Source organism: Plectropomus leopardus, chromosome 16 (assembly GCF_026936395.1).
Source record: "Plectropomus leopardus strain MGB_pleo_1.0 chromosome 16, ASM2693639v1, whole genome shotgun sequence".
Classification (NCBI taxonomy): Eukaryota; Metazoa; Chordata; class Actinopteri; order Perciformes; family Serranidae; genus Plectropomus; species Plectropomus leopardus.
Window position 1 is genome coordinate 21,267,784 of NC_142191.1, and position 20,756 is coordinate 21,288,539.

At 35.0% G+C, this 20,756-nt stretch overlaps 1 protein-coding gene across 2 annotated transcripts in view; it reads right to left on the minus strand.

The window, feature by feature from the left end:
* Positions 1-14,526: 14,526 nt before the first annotated feature.
* Positions 14,527-20,756, minus strand: part of syne2a (spectrin repeat containing, nuclear envelope 2a) — a 113,415-nt gene continuing 107,185 nt past the window's right edge. For both annotated transcript variants that reach the window (XM_088089049.1, XM_088089048.1), the window contains 6 exons: positions 20,460-20,662; positions 20,207-20,383; positions 19,546-19,674; positions 19,271-19,462; positions 17,603-17,676; positions 14,527-16,991 (listed from right to left, as the gene is read on the minus strand). In XM_088089049.1, the coding sequence (XP_087945175.1) occupies positions 16,784-16,991; positions 17,603-17,676; positions 19,271-19,462; positions 19,546-19,674; positions 20,207-20,383; positions 20,460-20,662 (983 nt within the window). In that variant the 3' untranslated portion in view covers positions 14,527-16,783. The remainder of the gene's footprint in view (positions 16,992-17,602; positions 17,677-19,270; positions 19,463-19,545; positions 19,675-20,206; positions 20,384-20,459; positions 20,663-20,756) is intronic.

The window sequence follows — 20,756 nt, forward strand, 5'->3', positions numbered from 1 at the left end:
CATATTTTCGACATGCCAAATTATGCTGTTTTTGGCTCTTTTTGCAACTTTCTTCTCTATGGCGTGTCTTGGCAGGCTATTTTAAGTTGTTTAAAGCTATTTTTAACAGTTTTTGGAAGATGTCATTTTTTGACATTTTTGCCTTACTATAGTCTTGGATTTTTGGTCATTTTTTTGACATGCCAAATTATCCTTTTTTGGCTCTTTTTGCAACTTTCTTCTGTATGGCGTGTCTTGGCAGGCTATTTTAAGTTGTTTCAGCTATTTTCAGCAGTTTTTGGGACATGTCAAATTTTGACATTTTTGCCTTACTATAGTCTTGGATTTTTGGTCATATTTTCAACTTGCCAAATTATGCTGTTTTTGGCTCTTTTTGCAACTTTCTTTGCTATGGCGTGTCTTGGCAGGGTATTCTAAGCTGTTTCCAGCTGTTTTCAGCAGTTTTTGGGACATGTCAAATTTTGACATTTTTGCCTTACTATAGTCTTGGATTTTTGGTCATATTTTCAACGTGCCAAATTATGCTGTTTTTGGCTCTTTTTGCAACTTTCTTCTCTATGGCATGTTTTAGCAAGCTCTTTTGAGTTGTTTAAAGCTATTTTTAACAGTTTTGGAAGATGTCATTTTTGACATTTTTGCCTTACTATAGTCTTGGATTTTTGGTCATATTTTGACATGCCAAATTATCCTGTTTTTGGCTCTTTTTGCAACTTTCTTTGCTATGGCGTGTCTTGGCAGGGTATTCTAAGCTGTTTCCAGCTGTTTTCAACAGTTTTTGGGACATGTCAAATTTTGACATTTTTGCCTTACTATAGTCTTGGATTTTTGGTCATTTTTTCAACATGCCAAATTATGCTGTTTTTGGCTCTTTTTGCAACTTTCTTCTCTATGGCGTGTTTTAGCAAGCTATTTTAAGTTGTTTAAAGCTATTTTTAACAGTTTTTGGAAGATGTCATTTTTTGACATTTTTGCCTTACTATAGTCTTGGATTTTTGGTCATTTTTTCAAATTGCCAAATTATGCTGTTATTGGCTCTTTTTTCAACTTTCTTCTCTATGGCGTGTCTTGGCAGGCTATTTTAAGTTGTTTCCAGTTGTTTTCAGCAGTTTTTGGGACATGTCAAATTTTGACATTTTTGCCTTACTATAGTCTTGGATTTCTGGTCATATTTTCAACTTGCCAAATTATGCTGTTTTTGGCTCTTTTGCAACTTTCTTCTCTATGGCGTGTCTTGGCAGGCTATTTTAAGTTGTTTCAGTTGTTTTCAGCAGTTTTTGGGACATGTCATTTTTGACATTTTTGCCTTACTATAGTCTTGGATTTTTGGTCATTTTTTCAAATTGCCAAATTATGCTGTTATTGGCTCTTTTTTCAACTTTCTTCTCTATGGCGTGTCTTGGCAGGCTATTTTAAGTTGTTTCCAGTTGTTTTCAGCAGTTTTTGGGACATGTCAAATTTTGACATTTTTGCCTTACTATAGTCTTGGATTTTTGGTCATTTTTTCGACATGCCAAATTATGCTGTTTTTGGCTCTTTTTGCAACTTTCTTCTCTATGGCGTGTCTTGGCAGGCTATTTTAAGTTGTTTAAAGTTATTTTAACAGTTTTTGGAAGATGTCATTTTTGACATTTTTGCCTTACTATAGTCTTGGATTTTTGGTCATTTTTTCGACATGCCAAATTATGCTGTTTTTGGCTCTTTTTGCAACTTTCTTCTCTATGGCGTGTCTTGGCAGGCTATTTTAAGTTGTTTCCAGTTGTTTTCAGCAGTTTTTGGGACATGTCAAATTTTGACATTTTTGCCTTACTATAGTCTTGGATTTTTGGTCATATTTTCAACTTGCCAAATTATGCTGTTTTTGGCTCTTTTTGCAACTTTCTTTGCTATGGCGTGTCTTGGTAGGCTATTTTAAGTTGTTTCAAGTTATTTTAACAGTTTTTGGAAGATGTCAAATTTTGATATTTTGCCTTACTATAGTCTTGGATTTTTACTCATTTTTTTGACATGCCAAATTATGCTGTTTGTGGCTCTTTTTGCAACTTTCTTCTCTATGGCGTGTTTTAGCAAGCTATTTTAAGTTGTTTAAAGCTATTTTTAACAGTTTTTGGAAGATGTCATTTTTTGACATTTTTGCCTTACTATAGTCTTGGATTTTTGGTCATATTTTCAACTTGCCAAATTATGCTGTTTTTGGCTCCTTTTGCAACTTTCTTTGCTATGGCGTGTCTTGGCAGGCTATTTTAAGTTGTTTCCAGTTGTTTTCAACAGTTTTTGGGACATGTCAAATTTTGACATTTTTGCCTTACTATAGTCTTGGATTTTTGGTCATTTTTTCGACATGCCAAATTATGCTGTTTTTGGCTCTTTTTGCAACTTTCTTCTCTATGGCGTGTTTTAGCAAGCTATTTTAAGTTGTTTAAAGCTATTTTTAACAGTTTTTGGAAGATGTCATTTTTTGACATTTTTGCCTTACTATAGTCTTGGATTTTTGGTCATTTTTTTGACATGCCAAATTATCCTTTTTTTGGTCCTTTTTGCAACTTTCTTTGCTATGGTGTGTCTTGGCAGGGTATTCTAAGCTGTTTCCAGCTGTTTTCAGCAGTTTTTGGGACATGTCAAATTTTGACATTTTTGCCTTACTATAGTCTTGGATTTTTACTCATTTGTTTGACATGCCAAATTATGCTGTTTTTGGCTCTTTTTGCAACTTTCTTCTCTATGGCGTGTCTTGGCAGGCTATTTTAAGTTGTTTAAAGTTGTTTTAACAGTTTTTGGAAGATGTCAATTTTGACATTTTGCCTTACTATAGTCTTGGATTTTTGGTCATATTTTGACATGCCAAATTATCCTGTTTTGGCTCTTTTGCAACTTTCTTCTCTATGGCGTGTCTTGGCAGGCTATTTTAAGTTGTTTAAAGTTATTTTCAGCAGTTTTTGGGACATGTCAAATTTTGACATTTTTGCCTTACTATAGTCTTGGATTTTTGGTCATATTTTCAACTTGCCAAATTATGCTGTTTTTGGCTCTTTTTGCAACTTTCTTCTCTATGGCGTGTCTTGGCAGGCTATTTTAAGTTGTTTCCAGTTGTTTTCAGCAGTTTTTGGGACATGTCAAATTTTGACATTTTTGCCTTACTATAGTCTTGGATTTTTGGTCATTTTTTCAACTTGCCAAATTATGCTGTTTTTGGCTCTTTTTGCAACTTTCTTCTCTATGGCGTGTCTTGGCAGGCTATTTTAAGTTGTTTAAAGCTATTTTTAACAGTTTTTGGAAGATGTAATTTTTGACATTTTTGCCTTACTATAGTCTTGGATTTTTGGTCATTTTTTTGACATGCCAAATTATGCTGTTTTTGGCTCTTTTTGCAACTTTCTTCTCTATGGCGTGTGTTGGCAGGCTATTTTAAGTTGTTTCCAGTTGTTTTCAACAGTTTTTGGACATGTCAAATTTTGACATTTTTGCCTTACTATAGTCTTGGATTTTTGTTCATATTTTCAACTTGCCAAATTATGCTGTTTTAGGCTCTTTTTGCAACTTTCTTCTCTATGGCATGTCTTGGCAGGCTATTTTAAGTTGTTTCCAGTAGTTTTCAGCAGTTTTTGGGACATGTCATTTTTTGACAGTTTTGCTTTACTATAGTCTTGGATTTTTGGTCATTTTTTCAACATGCCAAATTATGCTGTTTTTGGCTCTTTTTGCAACTTTCTTCTCTATGGCGTGTTTTAGCAAGCTATTTTAAGTTGTTTAAAGCTATTTTTAACAGTTTTTGGAAGATGTCATTTTTTGACATTTTTGCCTTACTATAGTCTTGGATTTTTGGTCATTTTTTTGACATGCCAAATTATCCTTTTTTTTGGCTCTTTTGCAACTTTCTTCTCTATGGTGTGTCTTGGCAGGCTATTTTAAGTTGTTTCCAGTTGTTTTCAGCAGTTTTTGGGACATGTCAAATTTTGACATTTTTGCCTTACTATAGTCTTGGATTTTTGGTCATTTTTTTGACATGCCAAATTATGCTGTTTTTGGCTCTTTTTGCAACTTTCTTTGCTATGGCGTGTCTTGGCAGGGTATTTTAAGTTGTTTCCAGTTGTTTTCAGCAGTTTTTGGGACATGTCATTTTTTGACATTTTTGCCTTACTATAGTCTTGGATTTTTGTTCATATTTTCAACTTGCCAAATTATGCTGTTTTTGGCTCTTTTTGCAACTTTCTTTGCTATGGCGTGTCTTGTCAGGCTATTTTAAGTTGTTTAAAGCTATTTTAAACAGGTTTTGGGACATGTCAAATTTTGACATTTTTGCCTTACTATAGTCTTGGATTTTTGGTCATTTTTTTGACATGCCAAATTATCCTTTTTTGGCTCTTTTTGCAACTTTCTTCTGTATGGCGTGTCTTGGCAGGCTATTTTAAGTTGTTTCCAGTTGTTTTCAGCAGTTTTTGGGACATGTCAAATTTTGACATTTTTGCCTTACTATAGTCTTGGATTTTTGGTCATTTTTTCAACTTGCCAAATTATGCTGTTTTTTGCTCTTTTTTCAACTTTCTTCTCTTTGGCGTGTCTTGGCAGGCTATTTTAAGTTGTTTAAAGTTATTTTTAACAGTTTTTGGAAGATGTCATTTTTTGATAGTTTTGCCTTACTATAGTCTTGGATTTTTACTCATTTTTTTGACATGCCAAATTATCCTTTTTTTGGCTCTTTTGCAACTTTCTTCTCTATGGCGTGTCTTGGCAGGCTATTTTAAGTTGTTTCAGTTGTTTTCAGCAGTTTTTGGGACATGTCAAATTTTGACAGTTTTGCCTTACTATAGTCTTGGATTTTTGTTCATATTTTCAACTTGCCAAATTATGCTGTTTTTGGCTCCTTTTGCAACTTTCTTTGCTATGGCGTGTCTTGGCAGGCTATTTTAAGTTCTTTCCAGTTGTTTTCAGCAGTTTTTGGGACATGTCATTTTTTGATAGTTTTGCCTTACTATAGTCTTGGATTTTTACTCATTTTTTGACATGCCAAATTATCCTTTTTTGGCTCTTTTTGCAACTTTCTTCTCTATGGCGTGTTTTAGCAAGCTATTTTAAGTTGTTTAAAGCTATTTTTAACAGTTTTTGGAAGATGTCATTTTTTGACATTTTTGCCTTACTATAGTCTTGGATTTTTGGTCATTTTTTTGACATGCCAAATTATGCTGTTTTTGGCTCTTTTTGCAACTTTCTTCTCTATGGCGTGTCTTGGCAGGCTATTTTAAGTTGTTTCCAGTTGTTTTCAGCAGTTTTTGGGACATGTCAAATTTTGACATTTTTGCCTTACTATAGTCTTGGATTTTGGTCATTTTTTGACATGCCAAATTATGCTGTTTTTGGCTCTTTTGCAACTTTCTTCTCTATGGCGTGTTTTAGCAAGCTATTTTAAGTTGTTTAAAGCTATTTTTAACAGTTTTTGGAAGATGTCATTTTTGACATTTTGCCTTACTATAGTCTTGGATTTTTGGTCATTTTTTCAACTTGCCAAATTATGCTGTTTGTGGCTCTTTTTGCAACTTTCTTCTCTATGGCGTGTTTTAGCAAGCTATTTTAAGTTGTTTAAAGCTATTTTTAACAGTTTTTGGAAGATGTCATTTTTTGATAGTTTTGCCTTGCTATAGTCTTGGATTTTTGGTCATTTTTTTGACATGCCAAATTATGCTGTTTTTGGCTCTTTTTGCAACTTTCTTCTCTATGGCGTGTTTTAGCAAGCTATTTTAAGTTGTTTAAAGCTATTTTTAACAGTTTTTGGAAGATGTCATTTTTTGATAGTTTTGCCTTACTATAGTCTTGGATTTTTGGTCATATTTTCAACTTGCCAAATTATGCTGTTTTTGGCTCTTTTTGCAACTTTCTTTGCTATGGCGTGTCTTGGCAGGCTATTTTAAGTTGTTTAAAGTTATTTTTAACAGTTTTTGGAAGATGTCATTTTTTGATAGTTTTGCCTTACTATAGTCTTGGATTTTACTCATTTTTTGACATGCCAAATTATGCTGTTTGTGGCTCTTTTTGCAACTTTCTTCTCTATGGCGTGTCTTGGCAGGCTATTTTAAGTTGTTTCAGTTGTTTTCAGCAGTTTTTGGGACATGTCAAATTTTGACATTTTGCCTTACTATAGTCTTGGATTTTTGGTCATATTTTCAACTTGCCAAATTATCCTGTTTTGGCTATTTTTGCAACTTTCTTTGCTATGGCGTGTCTTGGCAGGCTATTTTAAGTTATTTCCAGTTGTTTTCAGCAGTTTTTGGGACATGTCATTTTTTGATAGTTTTGCCTTACTATAGTCTTGGATTTTTAGTCATTTTTTTGACATGCCAAATTATCCTTTTTTTGGCTATTTTTGCAACTTTCTTTGCTATGGCGTGTTTTAGCAAGCTATTTTAAGTTGTTTAAAGCTATTTTTAACAGTTTTGGAAGATGTCATTTTTTGACATTTTTGCCTTACTATAGTCTTGGATTTTTACTCATTTTTTTGACATGCCAAATTATGCTGTTTTTGGCTCTTTTTGCAACTTTCTTCTCTATGGCGTGTCTTGGCAGGCTATTTTAAGTTGTTTCCAGTTGTTTTCAGCAGTTTTTGGGACATGTCAAATTTTGACATTTTTGCCTTACTATAGTCTTGGATTTTTGGTCATTTTTTTGACATGCCAAATTATCCTTTTTTGGCTCTTTTTGCAACTTTCTTCTCTATGGCGTGTTTTAGCAAGCTATTTTAAGTTGTTTAAAGCTATTTTTAACAGTTTTTGGAAGATGTCATTTTTTGACATTTTTGCCTTACTATAGTCTTGGATTTTTGGTCATTTTTTCAACTTGCCAAATTATGCTGTTTTTGGCTCTTTTTGCAACTTTCTTCTCTATGGCGTGTTTTAGCAAGCTATTTTAAGTTGTTTAAAGCTATTTTTAACAGTTTTTGGAAGATGTCATTTTTTGATAGTTTTGCCTTGCTATAGTCTTGGATTTTTGGTCATTTTTTTGACATGCCAAATTATGCTGTTTTTGGCTCTTTTTGCAACTTTCTTCTCTATGGCGTGTTTTAGCAAGCTATTTTAAGTTGTTTAAAGCTATTTTTAACAGTTTTTGGAAGATGTCATTTTTTGATAGTTTTGCCTTACTATAGTCTTGGATTTTTGGTCATATTTTCAACTTGCCAAATTATGCTGTTTTTGGCTCTTTTTGCAACTTTCTTTGCTATGGCGTGTCTTGGCAGGGTATTCTAAGCTGTTTCCAGCTGTTTTCAACAGTTTTTGGGACATGTCAAATTTTGACATTTTTGCCTTACTATAGTCTTGGATTTTTGGTCATTTTTTCGACATGCCAAATTATGCTGTTTTTGGCTATTTTTGCAACTTTCTTCTCTATGGTGTGTTTTAGGAAGCTATTTTAAGTTGTTTAAAGCTATTTTTAACAGTTTTTGGAAGATGTCATTTTTTGACATTTTTGCCTTACTATAGTCTTGGATTTTTGGTCATTTTTTTGACATGCCAAATTATCCTTTTTTTGGCTATTTTTGCAACTTTCTTTGCTATGGTGTGTTTTGGCAGGGTATTCTAAGCTGTTTCCAGCTGTTTTCAGCAGTTTTTGGGACATGTCAAATTTTGACATTTTTGCCTTACTATAGTCTTGGATTTTTGGTCATATTTTCAACTTGCCAAATTATGCTGTTTTTGGTCCTTTTTGCAACTTTCTTTGCTATGGCGTGTCTTGGTAGGCTATTTTAAGTTGTTTAAAGCTATTTTTAACAGTTTTTGGAAGATGTCATTTTTTGATAGTTTTGCCTTACTATAGTCTTGGATTTTTACTCATTTTTTTGACATGCCAAATTATCCTTTTTTTGGCTCTTTTTGCAACTTTCTTCTCTATGGCGTGTCTTGGCAGGCTATTTTAAGTTGTTTCCAGTTGTTTTCAGCAGTTTTTGGGACATGTCAAATTTTGACATTTTTGCCTTACTATAGTCTTGGATTTTTGGTCATATTTTCAACTTGCCAAATTATGCTGTTTTTGGTCCTTTTTGCAACTTTCTTTGCTATGGCGTGTCTTGGTAGGCTATTTTAAGTTGTTTAAAGTTATTTTTAACAGTTTTTGGAAGATGTCATTTTTTGATAGTTTTGCCTTACTATAGTCTTGGATTTTTACTCATTTTTTTGACATGCCAAATTATGCTGTTTGTGGCTCTTTTTGCAACTTTCTTCTCTATGGCGTGTCTTGGCAGGCTATTTTAAGTTGTTTCCAGTTGTTTTCAGCAGTTTTTGGGACATGTCAAATTTTGACATTTTTGCCTTACTATAGTCTTGGATTTTTGGTCATTTTTTCAACTTGCCAAATTATGCTGTTTTTGGCTCTTTTTGCAACTTTCTTTGCTATGGCATGTCTTCGCAGGCTATTTTAAGTTGTTTAAAGTTATTTTTAACAGTTTTTGGAAGATGTCATTTTTTGATAGTTTTGCCTTACTATAGTCTTGGATTTTTACTCATTTTTTTGACATGCCAAATTATGCTGTTTGTGGCTCTTTTTGCAACTTTCTTCTCTATGGCGTGTCTTGGCAGGCTATTTTAAGTTGTTTCCAGTTGTTTTCAGCAGTTTTTGGGACATGTCAAATTTTGACATTTTTGCCTTACTATAGTCTTGGATTTTTGGTCATATTTTCAACTTGCCAAATTATCCTTTTTTTGGCTATTTTTGCAACTTTCTTTGCTATGGCGTGTCTTGGCAGGCTATTTTAAGTTATTTCCAGTTGTTTTCAGCAGTTTTTGGGACATGTCATTTTTTGATAGTTTTGCCTTACTATAGTCTTGGATTTTTAGTCATTTTTTTGACATGCCAAATTATCCTTTTTTTGGCTATTTTTGCAACTTTCTTTGCTATGGCGTGTTTTAGCAAGCTATTTTAAGTTGTTTAAAGCTATTTTTAACAGTTTTGGAAGATGTCATTTTTTGACATTTTTGCCTTACTATAGTCTTGGATTTTTACTCATTTTTTTGACATGCCAAATTATGCTGTTTTTGGCTCTTTTTGCAACTTTCTTCTCTATGGCGTGTCTTGGCAGGCTATTTTAAGTTGTTTCCAGTTGTTTTCAGCAGTTTTTGGGACATGTCAAATTTTGACATTTTTGCCTTACTATAGTCTTGGATTTTTGGTCATTTTTTTGACATGCCAAATTATGCTGTTTTTGGCTCTTTTTGCAACTTTCTTCTCTATGGCGTGTTTTAGCAAGCTATTTTAAGTTGTTTAAAGCTATTTTTAACAGTTTTTGGAAGATGTCATTTTTTGACATTTTTGCCTTACTATAGTCTTGGATTTTTGGTCATTTTTTCAACTTGCCAAATTATGCTGTTTTTGGCTCTTTTTGCAACTTTCTTCTCTATGGCGTGTTTTAGCAAGCTATTTTAAGTTGTTTAAAGCTATTTTTAACAGTTTTTGGAAGATGTCATTTTTTGATAGTTTTGCCTTGCTATAGTCTTGGATTTTTGGTCATTTTTTGACATGCCAAATTATGCTGTTTTTGGCTCTTTTGCAACTTTCTTCTCTATGGCGTGTTTTAGCAAGCTATTTTAAGTTGTTTAAAGCTATTTTAACAGTTTTTGGAAGATGTCATTTTTTGATAGTTTTGCCTTACTATAGTCTTGGATTTTTGGTCATATTTTCAACTTGCCAAATTATGCTGTTTTTGGCTCTTTTTGCAACTTTCTTTGCTATGGCGTGTCTTGGCAGGGTATTCTAAGCTGTTTCCAGCTGTTTTCAACAGTTTTTGGGACATGTCAAATTTTGACATTTTTGCCTTACTATAGTCTTGGATTTTTGGTCATTTTTTCGACATGCCAAATTATGCTGTTTTTGGCTATTTTTGCAACTTTCTTCTCTATGGTGTGTTTTAGGAAGCTATTTTAAGTTGTTTAAAGCTATTTTTAACAGTTTTTGGAAGATGTCATTTTTTGACATTTTTGCCTTACTATAGTCTTGGATTTTTGGTCATTTTTTTGACATGCCAAATTATCCTTTTTTTGGCTATTTTTGCAACTTTCTTTGCTATGGTGTGTCTTGGCAGGGTATTCTAAGCTGTTTCCAGCTGTTTTCAGCAGTTTTTGGGACATGTCAAATTTTGACATTTTTGCCTTACTATAGTCTTGGATTTTTGGTCATATTTTCAACTTGCCAAATTATGCTGTTTTTGGTCCTTTTTGCAACTTTCTTTGCTATGGCGTGTCTTGGTAGGCTATTTTAAGTTGTTTAAAGCTATTTTTAACAGTTTTTGGAAGATGTCATTTTTTGATAGTTTTGCCTTACTATAGTCTTGGATTTTTACTCATTTTTTTGACATGCCAAATTATCCTTTTTTTGGCTCTTTTTGCAACTTTCTTCTCTATGGCGTGTCTTGGCAGGCTATTTTAAGTTGTTTCCAGTTGTTTTCAGCAGTTTTTGGGACATGTCAAATTTTGACATTTTTGCCTTACTATAGTCTTGGATTTTTGGTCATATTTTCAACTTGCCAAATTATGCTGTTTTTGGTCCTTTTTGCAACTTTCTTTGCTATGGCGTGTCTTGGTAGGCTATTTTAAGTTGTTTAAAGTTATTTTTAACAGTTTTTGGAAGATGTCATTTTTTGATAGTTTTGCCTTACTATAGTCTTGGATTTTTACTCATTTTTTTGACATGCCAAATTATGCTGTTTGTGGCTCTTTTTGCAACTTTCTTCTCTATGGCGTGTCTTGGCAGGCTATTTTAAGTTGTTTCCAGTTGTTTTCAGCAGTTTTTGGGACATGTCAAATTTTGACATTTTTGCCTTACTATAGTCTTGGATTTTTGGTCATTTTTTCAACTTGCCAAATTATGCTGTTTTTGGCTCTTTTTGCAACTTTCTTTGCTATGGCGTGTCTTGGCAGGCTATTTTAAGTTGTTTAAAGTTATTTTTAACAGTTTTTGGAAGATGTCATTTTTTGATAGTTTTGCCTTACTATAGTCTTGGATTTTTACTCATTTTTTTGACATGCCAAATTATGCTGTTTGTGGCTCTTTTTGCAACTTTCTTCTCTATGGCGTGTCTTGGCAGGCTATTTTAAGTTGTTTCCAGTTGTTTTCAGCAGTTTTTGGGACATGTCAAATTTTGACATTTTTGCCTTACTATAGTCTTGGATTTTTGGTCATATTTTCAACTTGCCAAATTATCCTTTTTTTGGCTATTTTTGCAACTTTCTTTGCGATGGCGTGTCTTGGCAGGGTATTCTAAGCTGTTTCCAGCTGTTTTCAGCAGTTTTTGGGACATGTCAAATTTTGACATTTTTGCCTTACTATAGTCTTGGATTTTTACTCATTTGTTTGACATGCCAAATTATGCTGTTTTTGGCTCTTTTTGCAACTTTCTTCTCTATGGCGTGTCTTGGCAGGCTATTTTAAGTTGTTTCCAGTTGTTTTCAGCAGTTTTTGGGACATGTCAAATTTTGACATTTTTGCCTTACTATAGTCTTGGATTTTTGGTCATTTTTTTGACATGCCAAATTATGCTGTTTTTGGCTCTTTTTGCAACTTTCTTCTCTATGGCGTGTTTTAGCAAGCTATTTTAAGTTGTTTAACGCTATTTTTAACAGTTTTTGGAAGATGTCATTTTTTGACATTTTTGCCTTACTATAGTCTTGGATTTTTGGTCATATTTTCAACTTGCCAAATTATGCTGTTTTTGGCTCTTTTTGCAACTTTCTTCTCTATGGCGTGTTTTAGCAAGCTATTTTAAGTTGTTTAAAGCTATTTTCAACAGTTTTTGGGACATGTCAAATTTTGATAGTTTTGCCTTACTATAGTCTTGGATTTTTGGTCATATTTTCAACTTGCCAAATTATGCTGTTTTTGGCTCTTTTTGCAACTTTCTTCTCTATGGCGTGTCTTGGCAGGCTATTTTAAGTTGTTTCCAGTTGTTTTCAGCAGTTTTTGGGACATGTCATTTTTTGACATTTTTGCCTTACTATAGTCTTGGATTTTTGGTCATTTTTTTGACATGCCAAATTATGCTGTTTGTGGCTCTTTTTGCAACTTTCTTCTCTATGGTGTGTTTTAGGAAGCTATTTTAAGTTGTTTAAAGCTATTTTTAACAGTTTTTGGAAGATGTCATTTTTTGATAGTTTTGCCTTACTATAGTCTTGGATTTTTACTCATTTTTTCGACATGCCAAATTATCCTTTTTTTGGCTCTTTTTGCAACTTTCTTCTCTATGGCGTGTTTTAGGAAGCTATTTTAAGTTGTTTAAAGCTATTTTTAACAGTTTTTGGAAGATGTCATTTTTTGATAGTTTTGCCTTACTATAGTCTTGGATTTTTGGTCATTTTTTTGACATGCCAAATTATCCTTTTTTTGGCTCTTTTTGCAACTTTCTTCTCTATGGCGTGTCTTGGCAGGCTATTTTAAGTTGTTTCCAGTTGTTTTCAGCAGTTTTTGGGACATGTCAAATTTTGACATTTTTGCCTTACTATAGTCTTGGATTTTTGGTCATTTTTTTGACATGCCAAATTATGCTGTTTTTGGCTCTTTTTGCAACTTTCTTCTCTATGGCGTGTTTTGGCAAGCTATTTTAAGTTGTTTAAAGCTATTTTAAACAGGTTTTGGGACATGTCATTTTTTGACATTTTTGCCTTACTATAGTCTTGGATTTTTGGTCATATTTTCAACTTGCCAAATTATGCTGTTTTTGGCTCTTTTTGTAACTTTCTTCTCTATGGCGTGTTTTAGCAAGCTATTTTAAGTTGTTTAAAGCTATTTTCAACAGTTTTTGGGACATGTCAAATTTTGATAGTTTTGCCTTACTATAGTCTTGGATTTTTGGTCATATTTTCAACTTGCCAAATTATGCTGTTTTTGGCTCTTTTTGCAACTTTCTTCTCTATGGCGTGTCTTGGCAGGCTATTTTAAGTTGTTTCCAGTTGTTTTCAGCAGTTTTTGGGACATGTCATTTTTTGACATTTTTGCCTTACTATAGTCTTGGATTTTTGGTCATTTTTTTGACATGCCAAATTATGCTGTTTGTGGCTCTTTTTGCAACTTTCTTCTCTATGGTGTGTTTTAGGAAGCTATTTTAAGTTGTTTAAAGCTATTTTTAACAGTTTTTGGAAGATGTCATTTTTTGATAGTTTTGCCTTACTATAGTCTTGGATTTTTGGTCATTTTTTTGACATGCCAAATTATCCTTTTTTTGGCTCTTTTTGCAACTTTCTTCTCTATGGCGTGTCTTGGCAGGCTATTTTAAGTTGTTTCCAGTTGTTTTCAGCAGTTTTTGGGACATGTCAAATTTTGACATTTTTGCCTTACTATAGTCTTGGATTTTTGGTCATTTTTTCGACATGCCAAATTATGCTGTTTTTGGCTCTTTTTGCAACTTTCTTCTCTATGGCGTGTTTTAGCAAGCTATTTTAAGTTGTTTAAAGCTATTTTTAACAGTTTTTGGAAGATGTCATTTTTTGACATTTTTGCCTTACTATAGTCTTGGATTTTTGGTCATTTTTTTGACATGCCAAATTATGCTGTTTTTGGCTCTGTTTGCAACTGTCTTTGCTATCGCGTGTGTTGGTAGGGTATTGTAAGCTGTTTGCAGCTTTTTTCAATAGTTTTTTGGACATGTCAATGTTTGGCAATTTTTGGTCACATTTTCAACATGCCAAATTATGTCAAAATTTGACATACCCCCAAAATTGTTGAAAACAACTGGAAACAGCTTTGAATATCCTGCCAAGATACGCTATAGCAAAGAAAGTTGAAACAAGATCCAAAAAGAGCATAATTTGGCATGTCGAAACAATGACCAAAAATCGCGTACTACTGTATGGCAAAAATGTCATATTTTGACATGTCCCAAAAATGGCTGGAAACCTATTACTGCAGTTCATGGAGATGTGCCATAGCGTAGGAGGTAGAAAACGGGGCCAAAAAAAGGCCAAAAAGCTATAACATAGCATGTTAAAAAAAAAAAAAAGCCAAAAATTGCATTGTATAGTAAGGCAAAAATCTCAAATTTTGACATGGCTAAAAAGGCGATAGTATAGTATGTCAAAAAAAGTCAAATTTTGACTGCTCCTCAATATGGCTGAAAACAACATATAATAGCTTGTAAAAATGCATCATAGTATACAAAGTGGGAATAAAGTTCAAAAAAGTCTAAAAAAAAAAAATCATAATTTAGCATGTCAACAAAATGTCCAAAAAAGTCAAATTTTGACTGCCCCTAAAAATGGCTGAAAATGACAAATTATAATTAAATATTTAATTTTAGGTAATTTTATAATCATTTTTATAATTTTACAATTAATCATACTAAATTATGACTTTTCATGCTAGTTTGGATGACATTTCATATGATTTTTTAAAAATATTTTAAATAACATGCTATATTAATACTTTTTTGGTGCAAGTTTGGACAACATACTATAGTATGACTTTTTCACGCTATTTTGGACTATGTAGTATACTATGACGGTTTTTTGCTATTTTGAACGACATGCTTTGGTATGACTTTTTCACGATATTTTGGACGACATACTATACAAGGCACAGAGTAGATTTATTTTCATTTTTCTTAAATGTGGTTTAATGTATACAGTGGTGCAGGATATTTCTTCCTCTGGTGGAGATCTGGACATGCTGGTGGAATTTAGGCAAGACAGTTTTGAGGTCGGTTGCATCCGGTTGCTTGGTGATGTTGCTGCTCATGGCATAATACAATTCCTGCAGTGCATTTTTTGAATCTGCATATGGGGGTATGCATACAGCAACAATAAAAACCCTGGTGAATTCTCTGGGCAGATAATATGGACAACATCCTAGCACCAAAAACTCGACATCTGGTGAGCACAGTCCATCCACTTTAACTGCGTTTGAGCACCAAGCATCATTTATATAAACACAAAGCCCTCATCCTCTTCTCTTACTGGAGTCTTGTGACCTGTCTGCTCTGAACAAAGTCTGCTCATCCAGTGCAACAGCTTGATCTGGGATGTTAGGGGTTAACCATGTCTCTGTGAAGATGTGCGCAGAGCAGTCTCTGATCTCCCGTTGCTGAGTGAGCCTCAATGTCATCTCATCTATTTTATTCTCCTGTGAGCTGACATTAGCCAGAAGAAGGCTTGGTAGAGGAATGGCTCTTGATCCAAGGCGGGTCAGCCTCACCCTGATGCCGACTCTCCTCCCTCTCTTCGTCCGGCACTTTGGATTTCGTTTCTTCCCTCTGGTCTGACGGGCAGCTTGGCGCATGTAGTTTGTGCAGATCCTCTCACGGTCTACCGCATTCAGTCCAAGACCCACACAAGTTTTCTCGATGCTGATGAGTGCTGCTCTATCGTAGGAAAGTTGTGCTTCAGCAGAAGGGGTCATGGAGTTGAAAAAAAAAATAGAAAAATATAGCAAAAGTAGCAAGAATTTGAGGAGCTACTGGCTGCTGCATCTGCATGCCACTGTCGTCTTAGCATGACCACTTTTTGAGGCTAATTTGAATGGTATGCTATAGTACAACTTTTTCATGCTATATTAGATGACATACTATAATATGAATTTTTTATGCTATTTTGAATGACATACTATTTTTACGACATTCTATGGTATGACTTTTAAATTTATATTTATGTAGTATGATTTTCTTACACATTTTTGGAAAATATGCTATAGTATGACTTCTTTAAGCTATCTTGGACACTTACTCTTTTTCTTGCATTTTCGGTCAATATGCAATGTCACGACTTTTTTTTGCAATATTTACAACATGCTATAGTATGACTTTTTTATGCTTTTTTGACCAACATGCAATATTAAAACTGTTTTTGTGCCATTTTGAGTGACATGCTATAGTATGATTCTTTTAAAGGTATTTTGGAAGACATACAATAATATTACTTTTTGCGCTTGTTTTGGACAACATGATATGGTATGTCTCATTTTTGCTTTTCATCTTACTTTCCTCACCGACCAATCAAAATATCTTTCAAAGGTATGTTTTTCCATTGATCTGATTACTTCATGCAAAAGTTGAAGAAAAAAAACAAACAAACAAACAAAAAAACAACAATGCTTTGAGTAAACATTTAAAACATTAAATGTTTACTACCAGAAAATTTGGAGCATAAATCCACTGTCTGATGGTATAAATAAGCATTATATTATTACATTCTGTACATAAACATCATCCTGCTCAATCTATAGTGTTTTGACAGTGCACTGGGAGCCATACACATGCTCACAATCTACAGACAAATAGCATCCTGTATATATATTCACAACATGATATGTTAATCACAAGGAGAATGTATACAATTGAATTTTAAAAATCTTATAAATGCCAAGAATTGAATTATTTTGTGAAAGACCACTGATAATATGCTTTGTTTTCTCACATCTGTCTTACTTTCTTTTCACCTCTTTAACAGAATATGCTGGCCTCTAAACTCTCTCACCTGTTAATATTTGCCTCTTTCCTGCCACTGGTACAGTATGTTTACTGCTGTACCCCTCCACCGGTGTCAAGACAGCTCATTTACTAAAGAGGCTCTCATGATTTGATTTCTTTTGGACGGTGTTAAGATCTTTGCATTGTTTGATTACATGATCTGCATTCTTTTTTACATGTTTTTCCTGACTGAAAATAAATACAATTAAAATCATATCTTCAAAAATAGAAATGCAGTTTTTGCACTGTGGACTTTTTTTTTGTTTTTAAAGACAACTGCTTCATCAGCCGAACACATTTAAAGTGGCTTGTATTACTCAGTATGTCTTCAGTCTTTTTTTTTCTTTGATAAGAACATACCCATCAGGTGGGCGGCGGGCCGTTGGTGTAGTGTAACATGGGGTAGAAGGACCAGGCAAAGTTGTTGGCTGCGGCACAACCAGGCTCACTCTCTGATAGAGGTATCAAACAGGGGAGGAGCAGGAGGAACAGCAGCAGAAGCTGGAGGGGGAAGGCAGCCCGAAGGACCCGGTAGAAGAAGGAACGAGGCGGAGACGAGTCCCTCATCCCTCTGCACAACACACAGGACACATGGATGACAAGGACATAACAAAAAGGTAAGCCTGCAAATATTTTTGTATTTGCACTCTTTTACAAGCAATCAAGAGAACTATTCTTCTACAAATCATGATAGAAAACACCACTGAACATTCATCCATCATCCGCTTATTCAGGGCCGGGTCGCGGGGACAGTGAGACGACGACTGAGCAAAGCACTTTAGACGTCTCTCACCCCAGTAACACTTTCAAGCTCCTCCTTGGGGACCCTGAGACATTCCCCGGCCAAAAGAGATACATAATCCCTCCTGTGTGTTCTGGGTCTGCCACTGGGGCCTCCTAACAGTTGGACATGCCCGGAACATCTTTAATTGGAGGCGCCCAGGAGACGTCCTGATCAGATGCCCGAAACATCTCAACTGGCTCCTTTTCATGCAAAGGAGCAGTGGTTGTACCCCGAGCTCCCCCTCGATGTCTGAGCTTCTCACCCTATCTCTAAGGCTGAGCCCAGCCACTGTCCAGAGGAAACTCATTTCAGCCATTGTATCCGCCAGGAGTTCAAGTATCTCTGGGTGAACATTACCGTTATAATAAAAGTACAAATTTTGATGTCTGTCTTCATACCTTTGAGTAGAGGAACTTTTCTCAGTCTTTGCAGCATCACTCTGGCTTTGGGCGTCTGATGCAGATTCACAATCCTGTATGAAAGATGAAGATGTTAATGTTTACGATCTCTTATTTCAGCATACTCTGGGTGTCTGTGGGGTATTTAAAAGTCACCTAATTAAAGTTAAAAAAAAACCAATTTAACTAATAGGGAAATACAACTTTCCCATTGTCCTGTGAACCAAACTCAAAAAGATATTTTCGATGACACACTATGCTATAACTTTTTTGGGACAATTTGCGGTGACAAACTATGCTATTACATTTTTATGCTATTTCTTATTTTTTGAGAAACAATGGCATAACTTTTTTATTTATTTTAATTTGGACCTTATGCTATACTATGACTTTTTAATGCTATTTTGGAAGATTAACTACACTGTGACGCTTTCAATTTGGACAACTGCTATCCTATGAATTTTTTGTGCTATTTTGGTTGAGATGCTATACTATGACATTTTCATGCTCTTCTGTACAGTGTGCTATACCATGTGTTTTTTATGCTATTTTGGAGGACATTTCATTCTATTACTTTTAAATGCTTTTTCAGACTACATGCTAGGCTATCTGGGATGACTAACAACACTGTGAGTTTTGTTTTTTTTTATTGCTATTCATGATGACATACTATCCCATGACATTTTGACGGTATATTGGATAATAGCTATTTCATGACTTTTTTCCATTTGACATGATACAGCATGACTTTTTATGCTATTTTGGATAATTCACTATACTATGACTTCATTTTGCTATTGTCGACAACATGCTATGCTATGACTGTTTTATGCTATTTTGGATGACTTTGCTAGAACTTATTTATGTCATTTTCTATGACATGGTGTACGATAAGGTTTTAATTTTAGTTTGGATGACATGCTGTACTTTGACTTTTATGCTGTTTTGGAAGATATTCTGTGCTATAACTTTATGCTATTTTGGATGACATGCTATCCCATGACTTTTATTTTCACTTGGACCATATGTTTACCGTGACTTTTTTGTTTCATCCATACTTAGACTTTTTTATGGTATGTTGGATGGTATTCTGGATGTCTTCCCATACTGACATTGCTATACTATTTTGGAAGACTTGGTATACTATGATACATTTTTTTTTAACAACATGCTATGCCATGACTGTATACTATTTTGGACGACATTGCTATACTCACATTGTTATGCTATTTTGTATGACTTACCATACTATGACTTTTTATATTTTACTATTTTATAATACAAACGTTGGGTGCGACTTGGCAATGGGAGACTTTTCTAGTCAGCTCAGCTATGAGCCAGAAAGCAAATGTTATGCTGACAACATTCAAGGTTAGTATTATGATACTATTATATAGCCAGTGCACTCATTTACAGTGTGAACAGGCAGTTTACCTGGAACTAATAGGTGTCCATTATCCGGAATTAATGGACACCCTGCAGCCAATCAGAATCAAGTTTTCACTCAGACCATGGTACAACCACGGATAAACATCAATGGTTAAATTAAATTTAATAATTCAAATAAGCATCTTGTTTTTCCAAGATGCTTGTTTCCATTAAGTTGATAAAATCACATTTTCAGGAGAGCTGTTTGACAGAAAGAACATGTTATGGTTAAACTCTCACCAGGCGCTGCTGCAGGGTGCTGAGGTTCTGGTCCACCCGACTCAAAAGCGACTTTAGCTTGCTACCTGTCACATGGAGCTTCTCCTGGGCCTCGTTGCTGTCCACAGCCTCATCCTCAGGCTGCAGCTGAGACCACAGAGCCTGCAGGGACGCCTGCTGAGTCTGCCTGCCCTGCAGCTCCTCCTGCAGATCCTGAAATCCACAAACATAAGAGATGGGGTCTGTGCAGCCTACCAGGGAAATGGACATCCGACAAAACCTGATTATCTGCTTACTGTGAGCGTGCTGCGGTGTTGTCGCAGGACTCGGACAGGCGTGTCTGGGTCCCTGATGTCCACTGCGTAGAGTCTGCTCTCTGCATGGGCCAGCCACAGCAGCAGAGAATGAAGGGTTTCATGGAACTCCTGTGTGGAGAACGGTAAAAGCAGAGGTGGAAGAAGTATTTAGATCTTCTACTAAGTAAAAGTAGCAATACTGTTGTGTAAAAATACTCTGTTACAAGTAAAGGTACAGCACTATTAATTCCAGACTATACTAAAGGTACCATAAGCACTCACCATGCAGAGTGGCCCTTTTAAAATAATCTATTGCCTCGTTGTATTAAAATGATTAATGCGCCAATTTAATGCTGCAGTTGATATAGGTTGGGCTAATTTTAATTACATTATATATTGCAGGGTAGCTTAATCTATTAATCATAATTTATTTGTTTATAAGTTATTCCAGCTTTAAAAAAATATTGGAGTAACAAGAAAACAAACTGCCTCCAAAGTGTAGTAGTAAGAGTAGAAAAAGAGAGCAGAATTAATTGGCATTGCTTAAGTAAAGTACAAGTATGACATAGTTGTACTTAAGTTCATCACTTAAATGTACTAGGTTACATTACAGAACGACAGTAACGGTAGTGACAGTATAAGGAGTCTTGGTATTTCTCACCTGACTGCGCATCAGTGTCTTCCTCAGACTGGTGTCCCACTGCTGGAGGCCTGTACAGGCTTGGCTCCAGTCTCGGTTCATAGCAGACAGCCTCTCCTGCAGCTCTGGAGCCTCCTGAGCTCGCAGATTGACAGACAGCATGATGGATTTATAGCGTGTAAACATCTTCTGCATCTCCTGCAAGAGAACATCCATGAATATAAACACAACACTTAAAACACTAATTATCAGGTCTGCTGTATCTGGTCTTTACCTTCAGTGCTACGGCTCTGTCTGCCATGTCCTCAATGCTGGTTGCTGGCTCTGACCGCTGGAGGCGCTCTAGCTCAGGGATTGTGTTCTCTAACCAGGAAGTGATGTCGTCGAGGTCAGTTGTGAGTTGTTGGGGCTCCTGAGAGCCGGCATGCAGGTCGCTCCTGGACTGAGCCTGGAGCAGCTCCCAGCGTTCGATGACACCTGAGAAGGCGCAAACATTTACTGATGTAGAAGTTGGTACTTTTTGTCACAAGGTGCAATGTGAACTCTGTTGTTAAATATTAATGATGAATAC